The sequence below is a fragment of the Myotis davidii genome, unplaced genomic scaffold (assembly GCF_000327345.1).
Source record: "Myotis davidii unplaced genomic scaffold, ASM32734v1 scaffold221, whole genome shotgun sequence".
Taxonomy (NCBI): Eukaryota; Metazoa; Chordata; class Mammalia; order Chiroptera; family Vespertilionidae; genus Myotis; species Myotis davidii.
This window is the reverse complement of record NW_006293349.1, coordinates 2657941-2672719: the sequence shown is the minus strand read 5'-3', so window position 1 is coordinate 2672719 and position 14779 is coordinate 2657941. Positions and strand designations below refer to the sequence as shown.

At 47.0% G+C, this 14779-nt stretch overlaps 1 protein-coding gene across 1 annotated transcript in view; it reads left to right on the top strand.

Annotated features, from left to right (window-relative positions):
• COL5A2 (collagen type V alpha 2) overlaps positions 1-14779 on the top strand; it is a 78706-nt gene that overhangs the window by 44313 nt on the left and 19614 nt on the right. Inside the window, exons 21-36 of the mRNA XM_015566084.1 lie at positions 3583-3627; positions 4847-4900; positions 5588-5686; positions 5783-5836; positions 5928-5981; positions 6907-6960; positions 7672-7725; positions 9442-9486; positions 9784-9882; positions 10660-10767; positions 11029-11082; positions 12425-12478; positions 12670-12723; positions 13576-13629; positions 14037-14144; positions 14245-14298. Of these exons, the coding sequence (XP_015421570.1) occupies positions 3583-3627; positions 4847-4900; positions 5588-5686; positions 5783-5836; positions 5928-5981; positions 6907-6960; positions 7672-7725; positions 9442-9486; positions 9784-9882; positions 10660-10767; positions 11029-11082; positions 12425-12478; positions 12670-12723; positions 13576-13629; positions 14037-14144; positions 14245-14298 (1044 nt within the window). The remainder of the gene's footprint in view (positions 1-3582; positions 3628-4846; positions 4901-5587; positions 5687-5782; positions 5837-5927; positions 5982-6906; positions 6961-7671; positions 7726-9441; positions 9487-9783; positions 9883-10659; positions 10768-11028; positions 11083-12424; positions 12479-12669; positions 12724-13575; positions 13630-14036; positions 14145-14244; positions 14299-14779) is intronic.

Genomic DNA, 14779 nt, shown 5'->3' with positions numbered 1-14779 from the left:
TGAAAAATAAACATGGAAACATTAGCAAGCCAGTGTGGGGAGATGTGGAGGTTTATTGGGTGCTTACAATGATGATTTGACTAAAAGTGGATTCAACAACTATTTCTTGAGAGTTTTTCTTCTTTTAACTTTTAATTTGAAAAGAGAGAGAGCGCGCACAAAATATCAATTTGTGGTTCCACTTATTTATGCATTTATTGGTTGCTTCTTGTATGTGCCCTGACCCCTGACTGGGGATTGACCCTACAACCTTGGCATATCGGGACGATGCTCCAACCAACTGAGCTACCCGCCAGGGCTTAATTTCTATTTTTTTTAATTGAATTTATTGGGGTGAAACTGGTTAATGCAATTATATAGGTTTCAGGTAATAATTCTATAATACAGTGTCCCCCTAAAATGTATACACTTTAACAGCTGATAGTTCAATTTTGAAAATGAAATCTATTTTAATAAATATTGCCTTTATAATTATTCAAAATGTGTGTATACATTTTTGGGGGAAACCCTATATATTATCTGTATATTCTATCATGTGTTCACCACCCCAAGTCAAGTCTCCTTCCATCTGCGTTTATCCCCCCTTCACCCTCTTCCACCCTCCCCACCCCCTTCCCTCTGGTAGTCACCACACTGCTGCCTGTGACCAGGAGGTGTTTTCTTATTTATTTATTTATTTATTTTACTTAATCCCTTCACCTTTCTCACCAGCCCCCTGACTCCCGGTCCCTCTGGCGGCTGTCAGTCTGTTCTCTGTGTCTATGAGTCTCTTTCTATTTTGTTTGTTAGTTTATTTTGTTCATTAGATTCCACATGTGAGTGAAGTCATATGGTGCTTGAAGAAAGATTTCAACATATTGTTAGATTTAATGAGTTTCCATATTTTATAAAAATTATGTTCTAGGAAAAATATTATGATGCACCCATAAGAAATGAACAGATTGAAAACTTGTGCTTACATATGTTTTAGCTGGATATATACATAAAACCAACCTTTTTTCTAGTGCTACTTAAAACAAATATTCTAGATTCTGCTCCAAGTCATTTGGTTTTTGCTGATCAATCCTTTTTGCTGCTGACAGATTTATTAAAACATGAGGGTTGCTGATGCGTCACATTTCATTTGATCATGTTCTCAGTTTAGCAATCTGGCTCCTAAACCTAAACTGCAATTGGTATTGAAAGACGCACATACGTAAAACCCTGGACAGAGAAAAACCCTAAAGCCCCATAGAGATGAAATGCCCTATGAGAAGCTGTCAAACTCTCAATAGATAGGACATAAATATAAAACGATATCGATCCTATTTCCTAAAATAAACCCTAAGTAGGTTTTCTGCAGAAGTGGTGATTGTTTGGTTCTCATTTTAATGATCAAATTGGAATAATAGCTAAATAATTGTAATTATTCTGGCATGCAAAATAAGAATCAGTATTGAAAAACTAACCTCTGAGGACACTGTGAAGTAAACAAGCCGCTGCCAAATTCTGCTGCGTTTTATGAAAATTCACACACATGGTGTCAGGTTTTCAGAAGGGACAGTGCTTAGTCCGGACTCAGCTCCTGGCTCTTCACTGCGCTCACTTAAGGGCAAATACTAAGAGCTCACATGTAGGTGTAGCCTTTTTTGGAGGGCACTAGTTAGCTACTAAATAACTTTCTTTTTCATTCTTTTTAAATGAGAAGAAGGACATGTGCATTGCCTCACAGTGGGCAGCTCAGAATGCTGAAGTTTGTGAAATAATAACTGTGAGACTGTAATCCCTCTGGATGGAAATAGCCCATTTAATGTAATTTAGAATGTGTGACTGGCTTCATTAGATGGATCTTTCCACTCCACTCATTGCACGGCCTTTTCTGGTAACTGCTCTTCCGTTTTCAACAGGGGCCCCACGGCATTCAGGGTCCCATCGGCCCCCCCGGTGAAGAAGGCAAAAGAGGTCCCCGCGGCGACCCCGGCGCAGTCGGTCCTCAAGGGCCGGTGGGAGAAAGGGTAAACTGAGTCATAAAGCAAGTTCTCATGGTTCCGGGGGATAAGTCTGGGGGTAGTAAGGAAAGCCAGGGCAGTTAAGAGACACACTTGCAGGTGCTGGGTTAGCCTGGTAACCTGTGAATGAGAGGCACCACCAACCGCTGTATTCATTCATGCAGCTAGGGCTTGAACTAGTGCTGACGGGTCACTGTGCTATTGCCAGTGTGCTGTGCTGCTGGGGATACACCAGTGGGCAGAAGGCTAGGGTCCCAGCCCTCATGTGGGGCTGGTAAACTATCGTTCACTCTGACGGGGACGTTAGCAAAAAAAAGTCAACGTTAAATAAAGACATAATGACACATCTTAATAATGCCACGCACACTTAGGAAGTCACAGGGCGATGCGGCAGGAATAACTCCGGGTGTGTGACTGGGGGTGGCGTAAGATGAGGAGGCGAGGAAACAGGACCTGAGGGAGAGGACGTGCTGGGAGAGAACGTGGAGGAACACTGTTCAGCAGAGGAAACAGCAGAGCCCAGCCGGAGGCTGACTGCACAGCCCTGGAGGACAGTGAGCCGGCCTGAGGGGGACGAGGCCGCACTCACACTGCGTGAGCCTCGGGCCGCGGGGGCCGCCAGCGCACAGGCCCAGGCCTGGTCCGGCAGGTCTGCATGTGCAGATGCGCCCTGCCTTTGCCTCGCCCGCCTGTGTGTCAGTTTAGGTTTGATGTTACCGTGAGTTGTTAGAGTATTTCTTGCTCTGGATAACTCTTTGGCTCCGTACTTATATATTCTTTAGAATTTAAGATTTCCTCTGTGTAGTCAGGTTTTTTCTTGTGCGTATTTACCGCCATATGGGCTTGATCACAGACTCTAAAGCCGCTAGTGCTAAAGATAAACATTATCCCTTCGGTGTGTATTACGAAACCATCCACAGCTGTTAAGATCGAATCTTGCTCCTTTGTAGGGTGCTCCCGGCAACCGCGGTTTCCCGGGCTCCGACGGCTTACCCGGACCCAAGGTAGGTCATTCCCTCAGTGGGCCATGGCGCTGCGGGAGGTGCCGGGCCCAGCGGCATGCTTTAGCCGTGGCCGTGGGCCCGGATCCAGAACGGCTTTGGCACCGATGTCGTGTGCGATGTCTGCGTTACAGAGGGTGGGGGGAGGCTGCCGATGGAGGGGTATGGGAGCTTGTTTCCGGACTCGTCAGGGAAATGCCGAGAAGAAGAGAGGTCATGGTCATTTCCTGGAGCTGATGTATTATTTCCTTTATCTAGAAATTTAGATTCTTTCAAAATTCTATGTTTTTTCCAATATCTAAATGATTGGCGCGAGGTTCTGATCACCACTTTCATTGGGTAACGAAGAAACCGCGCTGTTCTAGCAGGAAGGCAGGTTAGAGCAGAAGGCGAGGGCCACTGTTTGCCCGGAGGTCTCTGCAGTGACTTCGACCAGCTGTGTTCGTTACACTCACGCTTTGCTCAGCAGAACGGGAACTTTGTATGCTCATGTGTGTCTCCGTGCTCTTTCCTGACATGTCTGCTTTGCTTTGGAACAGGGGGCGCAAGGAGAGAGGGGGCCTGTGGGCTCGTCAGGACCTAAAGGAGGGCAGGGGGACCCAGGACGCCCAGGGGAACCAGGGCTGCCGGGAGCTCGGGTAAGAACATGGCCGTCTTGTGGTCCATCAGCCAAGAGACGTGCTCCTTGGAATTCATGAAGGGTGTTTCCTCCCTTTACTCCCTTCCCTGATCTTCCCTCCCCTCCCCTCCCCTCCCTTTCCCTTTCCTTTCCTCCCCTTCCTTCCTTCCTCCCTCATTACTTCTCTCTCTCTCTCTCTCTCTCTCTCTCGCTCACTTTTACAACTTGGAACATTTCTTTGTTTTTTGGTTTTGGCCCGATTCATTATTTTGTAAATACTGGCTTGTTACTTTTGTCATGTGTAGAAAACACACTGAATTCTAGTCTTCCTTTTTCAAAGGGTTTGTATGAACAATTTTACCTCTTTTCATTAAAAAACTATTCCTCTTTGTCAGTTTGATATATATTTTGCTTGATAATAACTTGTTTGACTTGACGGAGAGAATTGATGATAAATGTCATGTAAGATACATTTTCTATCACTTGACATTTATTTCAACTTTGGAATTGCCCTCGTCTTCAGTGGTCAGCATTCCCTTCAGGAGAAAGGAGTTACACAGGAAGTTGGATGAAAAGATACCTTTGGCCCAACACGAGTGCTTTCTCTGAGCCCAGCATTGAGTCCGCGAGGGAAGCCCACGCGAGCCTTCCTCCTGCAAAGGACACATTGGCGTGGGTGCACCTTGGCTCAGACATTCTTCCCTCATGTCTGATCCAGGGGGAGGCCGCCCAGTGCCGGCCAGCAGTGCTGATGTGAAAATGACCCGGGTTTAGACCGCATCTGGACTGGGGGGCTAGGAATGGACTATACACACCTGGTGGGAGCCTAGCGTTGGCTTTCCTGATTTGGGGGTGACTTGCACCTGGGCACCCCCCTTGCTGGGACCAGGATACTGTGTTGGAGGTGCGTTACAGAGAGCGGTTACGCGAGGTTTCCAAGCCTAGGTGGCTCCTGGACCGCGATGTAGACTGGCATCCGGCCTTGGCACTGTGGGGGGTTTGGGGGTTGCCCTGGAGGCAGAGCCCCCCCTGATGCCACCCCGCCGGCCTCTGTGCTGGTCGCCGTGCATCCTGCTGAGCATCCCGCTGAGGCCAGGAGGGTCCAGGAGCTTGCCTAGGGGACCCTAAGGCGCCTGAGAGCGGCCTTGCCAGGTGGAACCTGGTCCTGTGAACGTGATGCTGTTTTCACTCCAGAATCTTCAGCTGCGGGTCACACTGACAGTTACTTTAATTTTCAGGGTCTGACAGGCAATCCTGGGGTTCAAGGTCCTGAAGGAAAACTCGGGCCTTTGGTAAGTGCTTTAAGCCGACGCCCACAGCCGTGGGTGCTCCTCCAGGCAGGCAGCTTAGGGCGCTGATGTTTCTGGTCACATGGCTGCTGACCATGTTTATCTGTTTAAGGGGCCCTGCCCCTTGGAAGCAAATAGTTAGGATCTGCATATTTTCAAATTCACCAAAATTGTCACATTTTATTGAAGTAAATGTTTGAGATTAAAATTGCTTCCTGGACATCAGGGAAAAAGTCAAAATGATGTATTCTTCATATTGACGAGATCTGTCTGTTAGCAGCATTCTTATTTCTCGATGTTCCTTCCAACTTGATACATTTAAGAGATAAGTGGGTATGAATTTTGACGTATACTCTGGGCCCTTCTCTTATATGCAGATGTGAAGTAGAAGTCTGAGGTTTCATTGCCACAAAGTGAAAGGAGAAGGGACAGATTCCTCTTTTCAGCTGAGAAAGGGAGGAGACATGGAGATGAGGCTCGGGCATAGAATGAGACTAGAGAGTCAAAGATACTCCAACAGCTTTCGCTGGTTTTTGTGGACGCTCGCCTGTCCTCATTCACCCAGATAACCATGTCGGATAACTTAAAACACATTGAGTTCTATAGTGAGCGAAGGCAAGTGACTGCTGGGTGCTGTGATGTTTGGGAAGAGCCTCCACAGAACTTACGTGGCTCCTGTGGCTTTTGCAGGGCGCTCCGGGGGAGGACGGCCGCCCCGGGCCCCCCGGCTCCATAGGAATCAGGGGGCAGCCTGGGACCATGGGGCTCCCCGGCCCCAAGGGCAGCAGTGTGAGTACCTGTGTAACGTGCCTGTCGTCCCCTGTAGTTCTCCCCGGGCACAGGCGTGCTGCGGACAAATGATTGACATGGAAGTTTGTTCTTTAGGGCGATCCTGGCAAGCCTGGGGAAGCAGGAAACGCTGGTGTCCCTGGACAGAGGGTAGCTATATACGTTTTCTGCTAACGAAAAAAATAAAATTACGCAAATTTTCATGGCCCTCATCTCACAGCTTCTCTCTGTGTGACGCTAGGGGGCTCCTGGGAAAGACGGCGAAGTCGGCCCTTCTGGGCCCGTGGGCCCCCCGGTGAGTGACCTTTCGGCAGAAATATGTGCATGTTGCATTTTCTGTGGTGTCTGTCCAAGACTTTACTGACAATAACTTTGGGGGAATGAGGAAGAAGCGCATATTGCAGAATTGCAGTTATAGCTTTCCTTTTGATTCCTGTGCCGGAATCGTCTGCCTGTTAAAGCGGCATGATTGGCTTCGTCATTTTAAATCTCTATAAAATGCTGATGGCAAAAGGCTACCTCTTCATCTTTATGTGTCACTGTTGGAAAATATGTCAACTAAGGAAAATAGAGCTTGATTAACATTTAATACTGTATTTTACTTAAAATATTAAAATACTGAATATTACCTATCTTATTCTAATAATGTGTCTTATAGATATTTATTTAAGCTGTTTTTTTCTTTTGAGGGGCTAAAAAGGAATAATATTCTTTGAGGTATTTTTTCATCCTAGCATTGTAAAATGAAGTATGTATCAGAAATATTTTGGCATTTTATTTGTTTAAAATACCAAATGAATTAAAGTACTAGCTTTGTTGACTAGTTTTGAAGGTTTGATTAATGGTTTTTATGACACTTAGAAATAAACTGCAATGAAAATCTTACCATCTTAGATTAGACATATGAAAGTAATGAATTTTTCCATCTCCAGTTCATCCAGTTTCCCCATAATTTTATGGTCAGCTCCAGACATTTTGTTTGGATCAAAAAACAAACACATGGCATCAGTCTCTTTGCTGGTTTTGAAAGGTATTTCCTCACCAGCAGGGACTTCAAACCAATAGATGACTTTTAACACTAGTTTAGTACCCGGCCAAAGTGAAGAACATGCGATTGGAAGAAGCACAATAAATGGAAATGCTTCTCGTGGTTCTCACGGCAGGAAGCGGGGTGAGGGCTGGCCCGGGATTTTCACCATTTCCTTTCCTCCGTGCCTTAGGGCCTCGCTGGGGAGAGAGGCGAGCAGGGCCCCCCCGGCCCCACCGGCTTTCAGGTACGTGCGGTTCCGTTGTTGAGTCCCTCTCCACTGACTACACGCTCTTTTAAAACGTGAGAAGATACGAGAAAAGGATGCGCAGCTCTGCAGTTTTCCAGGCCACCCCTCTGTTAGTAAATAGGATGGACATCTGAATAAAACCAAACATTTTTTTCAAAGAAAAAGAATAGACTTCCCCTAAAAAACTGATTAAAACCCAAAGCTACTGACAAATGAAAAACCAAAAAATATTCTTCATATCGCAGTGACATTTATTTAACCGTTTTAAGGCTTATCTGGTTTGATTGGCACAGTGACAAAAGATTTTGTGGAACAAACTTTCATAATTTATCTAAATATATTGGTATGGTAGATTATTTAGCAGCACAAATAAGCATAATTTGGGGAAAAGAAACTTTCAGTAGTATTCTAGTAACCTAGTATATTGTTTTCAGAGCCTTTATAAAAACCTACAAATCTAAAGAGCCTCCTGTTACATTGTTCTTTTGTTTGCTAAGTGATATGCAAATGAAGCCCTAACCTGTCAACTAGCTTCTGTGGTTAGTTATGAGATGGAGGTCTCTCGGTCTGTGTTTGCGTAACTTGTGTTTGAACAGCATCTTTTGCTTGAATAGAGTCCCAGAGGCCCTATGAGCTGTAGGAGGTCAGCTGCTGACACTGGTGGCCTGGGCAGCTTCAGTCACACTTCCATTGTTGCTTTGGTTTTAGGGGCTTCCGGGCCCCCCAGGGCCTCCCGGGGAAGGTGGGAAACCAGGAGATCAGGTAAGTGTTTGAATACGAAGAACAGCAATACTAGAAACCACTGCTTCTTAATATCACTTATCATGTGTGAGGCTCCATTCTGGTGTGATTTACATATTCCCTTTTCTTCTCATATTTTTATTGATTTCAGAGAGAGAGAGAGAGAGAGAGAGAGAGAGAGAAACACCAATGATGAGAGAGAACCATTGATCGGCTGCCTCCTGCACACCCCCCACTGAGGATCCAGCCCCAACCCAGGCATGTGCCCTGAGGGGGAATCAAACCCTGACCTCAGAGGTGGACGCTCAACCACTGGGCCACACCGGCTGGGCCACATGTTATCTTTTTTTAACCTCAAACACCCTCGCTACTATTACTCCCCTAGTTATGGAGGGGAAGGGGCACAGATGTCGGGTCGCACAGCTGGTGGGCTTTGGGCCAGGTCAGATGCTTCCCACGACTGTTCTAAATCCCTGAGTGGGCCTGAGTCATGCGATGGAGTTTTCCTGGAGGCTTTACCAGCTGTTATGAACAGACACTACTTTATCGCTATCATTTGATGAGCACATGGGTTTATTCTGTTTATTTTCCTCTGAGGAATTCATTCATTCCCCCATTCCTCAAGTGTTTGCTGAGTGCTGCGTGCTCAGCTGTGCTAAGCTTGCTCGGCCTTAACCAAGTGAACAAGATGGACATGGACCCTGCCCGTGTCCTGTATCACAGGGGGACAGAGTACAGGGAGACAGTGACAGTGACTCTAACTGCTATGGGGGAGGGGGGCACTGTGCCTGTGGAAACACAGAAGATGCCACTGATTCTGACTGGAGGTTTAGGAAGAGTTTCCTGGACGAGGTCATAACTTCCACGAGATCTGAAGGATGAAGGATGGTGGGCGGAGGAGGGAAGGTGAGGAAGTGCGCCAGGACATGGAACAGGACAGACAACGTGTTGCAGGTCAAGTTAAGGCCGTGAGCACAGTTCTGTGAGTCAGGAGGCACAAGTGCAACTCAGAGTGGAGGGAGGCTGGAGGCGGGAATTGGGGCCAGATTATGGAGGGTCTCAATTTGAGTCCTACTTGTTCTTCCTCTTGGAATAACGGGCCGCTGGCGAAGGGATTTTCAGCAGGGGCACTACTGTTTGATTGAGTTTGGGGAAGATCACAGCTCAGGGAAGACAGTAATTTCAAGGGATAAGACCGGAGGCCCACCTTAGACAGATTATCTTTATCGAAGAAAGAAACAACTTTAGTGGAGTCACGACTGCCCTCGTCTGAACCCACAGTTCCTAGTAGAGTGTGTTGCCCACATTGTATGTTCAAGAAGTATTTACTGAGTTGAGTGGAATTGGTTTTATTCAAAAGACCAGTACTCCACTGCTTTTAATTTCACTTCCCTCTCTTAAAGCTTTTTCATATTGCATTAGGAAATAAAAGGCTTTTAGTATATATGTTACTGTATCTCTAAAAAAATGGATGCACTTTGGGAAATAACATTTTGTATGTTCTCACTGCCAAAAATCAAATATTCAGTTACAACATCATTTTTTTCTGGAAAAATATTTCCATCCAATTTGTGTGATGCCCACTCCATTTATAAAAGTAGACACATCTTTCTTTCTTCAGTATTTTGGGCTTTAGTGCGTTAAAAAAATTGGGTGTATGATCTGGAAAGATTTCTAATAAATAAATGCCATTTAGCTCAGAGATTCTCTTCCCACCTTTTAAAATGAATGTTACAGGGAGTTCCTGGTGATCCGGGGGCCGTGGGCCCACTGGGACCCCGAGTGAGTACTCTCTCCTTCGCATCCCCATTGGCTTCCCCTTAAAAAGCACCTTTTCCTCATGTCTTCAGTGGGGCTCTGCTGGGCATTAAATTCTTCTACTTCCCGTGGGGAATAGTCTGTGCTGGGAACCTACCCTATCCTGCCTACACGTCTGTTTCTTGTCACTAAACCGGGAACCCGAGCCTCAGTAGTTGCTCATTTCTGAACCTCTCCCCTGGAGGGCCTGTTTCATGTTTTCGGGGATGTTCCTAACCCCTCAGACCAAGCCCTGAGGCTGACGCTCCGCTGTTGTGCTAGGGAGAGCGAGGAAACCCGGGGGAGCGCGGAGAACCGGGGATCACCGGGCTGCCCGGCGAGAAGGGGATGGCCGGTGGGCACGGCCCCGATGGCCCGAAGGTGAGTACGAGCCAGCGTGTGCTCCCCGCGTTCTCCAGGGGATTTGATTAGTTTTCTTCCGCAGCAAATGCTTACGAGCAGCCACAGGCTTGCACTTGGCGCTAAGCGTCAGCTAAAACTAGTCCACTGTTGTGATGGGGTTTATGCTCCACTCTCCTTGTCCTGAGTTCCACGATTCTGCTGACAAAATCTACGGAAGGATGTTGTCTTTGCATCTAAAATGCAACACAGCAGAAGGCAAGAATCAGTGCCATTTCTTTCTGGGCGCCATTGTAACATTGATAGCAGACAATGGAGCCAGTTTCAGCGTAAACATCTGAAGTCAAATTTTTCATGATTATGCAAATCTTTACGATCCAAAGTGATTGCATAAGATTTGCTTCAATTTAATCACTGAATGAGCCTCAACCAGCTTAATATCATGGGTTTATTACAGAGGAATGAAATACTCTCTAAATGTAATATCTCCTTTCTTTATTAGAATCTCACCGTGATGTTACCAAAATAAGAAAAAAAGGAAGCTCTATCATTTTTATTTGAATCAGTACTTAATTTCCCCAAAGAGAAAAGTTGAAAACATAAACTGATTATCAAAATGGCAGATCTGATCGTTGTTTTTTTAATGAACTCAGAGATCATTTTCCAAATGAAACATGTAAGCACTGGTTAGACCATGTGAAGTCTCTGAGAATCTACTATTTTGACTACCAACATGGTAATTCCAGGTGGTTCGGTTTGGATATTGAGGTGCTCTCCCTTCCTGTTGGTTGGTTTCAGGGCAGCCCAGGACCAGCTGGCACCCCCGGGGACACGGGCCCTCCAGGCCTTCAAGGCATGCCCGGGGAGCGAGGGATTGCAGGGACGCCGGGCCCAAAGGGCGACAGGGTGAGTCTTCTTTCTTTTTTCTGAGATCATTCAATTAGATTTTCTACCGACATTGATGTCCTGGGCAGACTTTTACTTCCGCCGTCCTGAGTCATGAGCCATTCATTCATTCATTCATTCATTCATTCATTCATGTTTTAATGTATATCTATTGAGAGAATGTGCAGGGCTTCACTCACATAACTCTTCACTCGTGAGCCCTCCATGCAAGTGTGGGAAGGAGACAACCACATGAACACAGGCTGTTCTGTGTTTCCCCAGGGCGGCCTAGGAGAGAAAGGCTCTGAAGGCACAGCTGGGAACGATGGAGCAAGGGTAAGTGAAACCATTTGTGTCCCCCTCCCCCCCAGCCCTGGAGTCAGCATTATCATCATCATGGGAAGTTGCCTGAACTTTCCAAAATAACGTTTGTAGCGCTTCCATGGCTGTCGGACTCGCTTCCATGGCGGTTGGACTTGGAGGATGAGGAAACCTGAGATTAGACGTTGATGAACCGTGGACACTCATTCTGCTCACCTCGAGTTAGGGCAGCCAGGAAGGAAAGTCACTATTGAGAGACGTGAGCAGTCACTGCTGTCAGCAGTGGGGCTTCTCTCACCTGTCTTTTTCACAGGCATGTTCATTCTATAAAGTAGCTGATCTCATGAGCTGGTCTAGACCTCTGTCCAAGCGAGGCAGGTAGAGTTTTGTAGAGCAAAGTTGTGATTAATGTTTCTCAGTATATTGGAGGTCAGGGGTGAGAAAACAACAGGGCAATGAATCAGCATTAGTAAAGGGGAAAATGAATAATACATTTTCTCTCTATGAAAAAGTGTGTAAATTTATATTTTATTTCATCAAATCCTTTAAAGAAGTATATTAGGTAAATTATTGGAAGAATGTTGTTCCACTGTAGAGCCAGAGAATTTAATATAGTTTACTCGTGTTCTTGTTAATAATATAAAATAGAAGAATCATGTTGGTTCCTAAGCTTCTTCAGTAGTACATACAGAAATTAAACTACAAGTGAGTATCTGGCTGCACAGGAAGAGGCAGCGCACGGGTATCGGAGGGAAAACCTGGTTCAGGAAGAGTCGCAACCGAGTGGAGGAGGGGAGTCTGTGGGCACGTGGAGAAGACCCAGCTTGTATCCTGCGGCAGCCCCCCCCCCCAGCCCCCGGGCTCTGAGCAAGAGCACCCCCTCTTCTCAGGCTGTGACGCTTCCTTACATGCAGGGGGATGTAGAAAACCAAATGCATTAGCACACTTCACTTTTTTGAAATAAAAGAGTGACATTTTGCTAGCGTATTAGGATGCAAGAATATAGCATTTTGTACAAATGAAGACACGTCTCTTCAGTCTAGACTCAAATTTCAAGTAGGATTAGCAACGTTAACAGGCTGAGAGACGGAGGCGCTGGCGAACAGCACTGAGCCAGACTGCTGTGGAAGGCGGGGCCACGTCTGGGTGAGCTGAGTTAGATGAGAGATGAAGTCGTTCTGTGGAGATTGTTCTCGACCAGATAGGAACATGTTGAGAGCATGTAGATGGCGTTATTTATTCTAGGTCATGCTCTGTGAAAGCAGCCGCATGACACCAGCACAGCCCTTCTGTGTGTGTGAACGTGGAGACTTTGTGCCTTCTCTCCCTCAGTGTCCTGTTCCTCTGTTCCCTGCAGGGTCTGCCAGGCCCCCTGGGCCCCCCGGGTCCTGCAGGTCCCACTGGAGAAAAGGTAATGAGTCCTTCTGTGGAGTCGCCCCATGAGGCCTGGAAGCGGGCTCTCTCAGTGTTTTCCCTTTCACAAAGCGTGGCCGTTGGCTAGTTCACGTCCGTTATCTGCCCTCCACGCGGTGCCCACCATCCCACAGTGGTGCTGTGTCTGCTGCTGTTTCGGACAATAACCATCTACCATCTGCTCTGCAGGGAGAACCTGGCCCTCGAGGTTTAGTCGGCCCTCCTGGCTCGCGCGGCAATCCTGTAAGTGACCGTGTGTTGTGATCTCAGCATCACCTTGAGCAGTAAGACAGTTCCTCTCTTTGTCCTGACAGCTATAGAAAACCGTGCCTGATACAGTAGGCTATTTATAACTTTCTGGTTTTCAGCTTTTACTTCTCTCATTAAACTTAAAAAATTATCACTCTATTAATGTGATACAATCGAGTGAGTGTAGGTAAGCAGCTCACTAAGTAATTAAGAGACTTCTTTGAAACTTCAAACCTTGGAAATTTTGTTCTATGGTATATACATATCATTTTATATATATATTCTTCCTCAAGCGGTATGTCTGATTTTTCTATATATTATTTCAAGACACTCCAAATTTATATAATTGTATTTTTAAAAAACTTTAATTAAATTTATTGGGGTGACATTGGCTAGTAGGGTCATATAGGTTTTTCAGGTGTCAATTTCTATGATACAAGATCTGCAGAGTACACTGTATGCCCATCCCCCAAAGTCAGACCATCTTCCATCACCATATAATAGGCTCCTTCAAACCCTATCCCCTCAGCCCCCTCTCTAGCAACCACCACCTGTGCCCATGGGTTTTAGTTTGATATCCCGCATGTGAGTGAAATCATGTGGTTCTTAGCTTTTTCCGTCCGACTTCTCTCACTTGGCAGAATATTTCAGGGTTCATCCATGTTGTGGCAAATGCCGCTATGTCATCCCCTCTTGTGGCTGAGTAGGACTCTGTTGTGTTGTGCACCGCGTCTTCTTCATCCAGTCCTGTCGCAGGCACTTGGGCTGTTTCCGTGCCTTGGCCACCGCGGACAGCTGCCGCTTCCTGTGCGTAAGGAGGTGTGAATGTCTCCTCTTGTCTTCCAGGGCTCCCGCGGTGAAAATGGCCCCATTGGTGCTGTTGGCTTCGCCGGCCCCCAGGTATAATTTCCATGTATCTCTGCGTTCAGTGAACACTCCCCGTTAGAGCGTGCGTTCATTAGTTATCATTGCCGTATGTTTTGAAGGTAAAAGATTCTGGAAAGTTTGCAGTTTTCTAGCTATTCTCATTTTCAAAACAGTTCATGGACTAGCACAAAAATGGATGAGTTTACACAGTTCCAGACTCTATACTTCTTTGTTATAATGAGACCTGGTGCGATGGCTTACTTCTCTCAGGCTGTCATTAGGACCCCACAGGCTGCTGCTCTCTTCTTTGCTGTCAAACTGAGTACAAAGCACCGCTTCACAGCAGCTCTTCCGTCCAGTGTTAATCATGTTAGTAAGAGTCGCTGTAGGGTAACTTGTCCGTCAGTGTTCTAACAATTGCTTATTTGTGCCATTGGCAGGGTCCCGATGGGCAGCCAGGTGTGAAGGGGGAGCCCGGAGAGCCAGGACAGAAGGGAGACGCCGGCTCCCCGGGGCCACAGGGGCTGGCAGGATCCCCAGGCCCCCACGTAAGCCCGAGGGGGCCCTGCGGAAAGGCCCAGTCCCCAGCTCGGCTGGTGCACAGCCGGTCTGCCTCACCGCAGCCGTCTCTCTGTTTCTCCCATCTAGGGTCCGAATGGGGTCCCCGGACTCAAAGGCGGGCGAGGAACACAGGGCCCTCCGGTGAGTAGGTTTGGGGGCGGAGCTCTGGGTGGACACGCTCAGCTGAGACATCGGGGCCTCTTGGGTATTTTAAAGTTGATCTGAAGCCGCAGCAACAGCTTCTGTGTGTGTAACTGGTGCGGAGCGGACAAGCGTTCCCTACCCAGAGCAGTGGTTCTCAACCTTGGCTGCACATTAGAATCACCTGGGAATCTTTTTAAAATCCTGATTTCTGGGCCTCATCCTCCGGAAATTCTGTGTCTTTGTTACGGGGCGGGGCCACAACATTAGTAACAAAGACACAGAATTTCCGGAGGACGAGGCCCAGAAACCAGGATTTTAAAAAGACTCCCCGGTGATTCTCATGTGCAGCCGAGGTTGAGAACCGCTGGCTTCGAGGGAGATCTGCCTAAATCAGCGTCAGGGTCTTGGAGACCCGCTGCCTCCTCCGCAGCATAAATGGCCCCTGAGCGGTGGGAGATGGGGAACGGCGCTGGAGCGC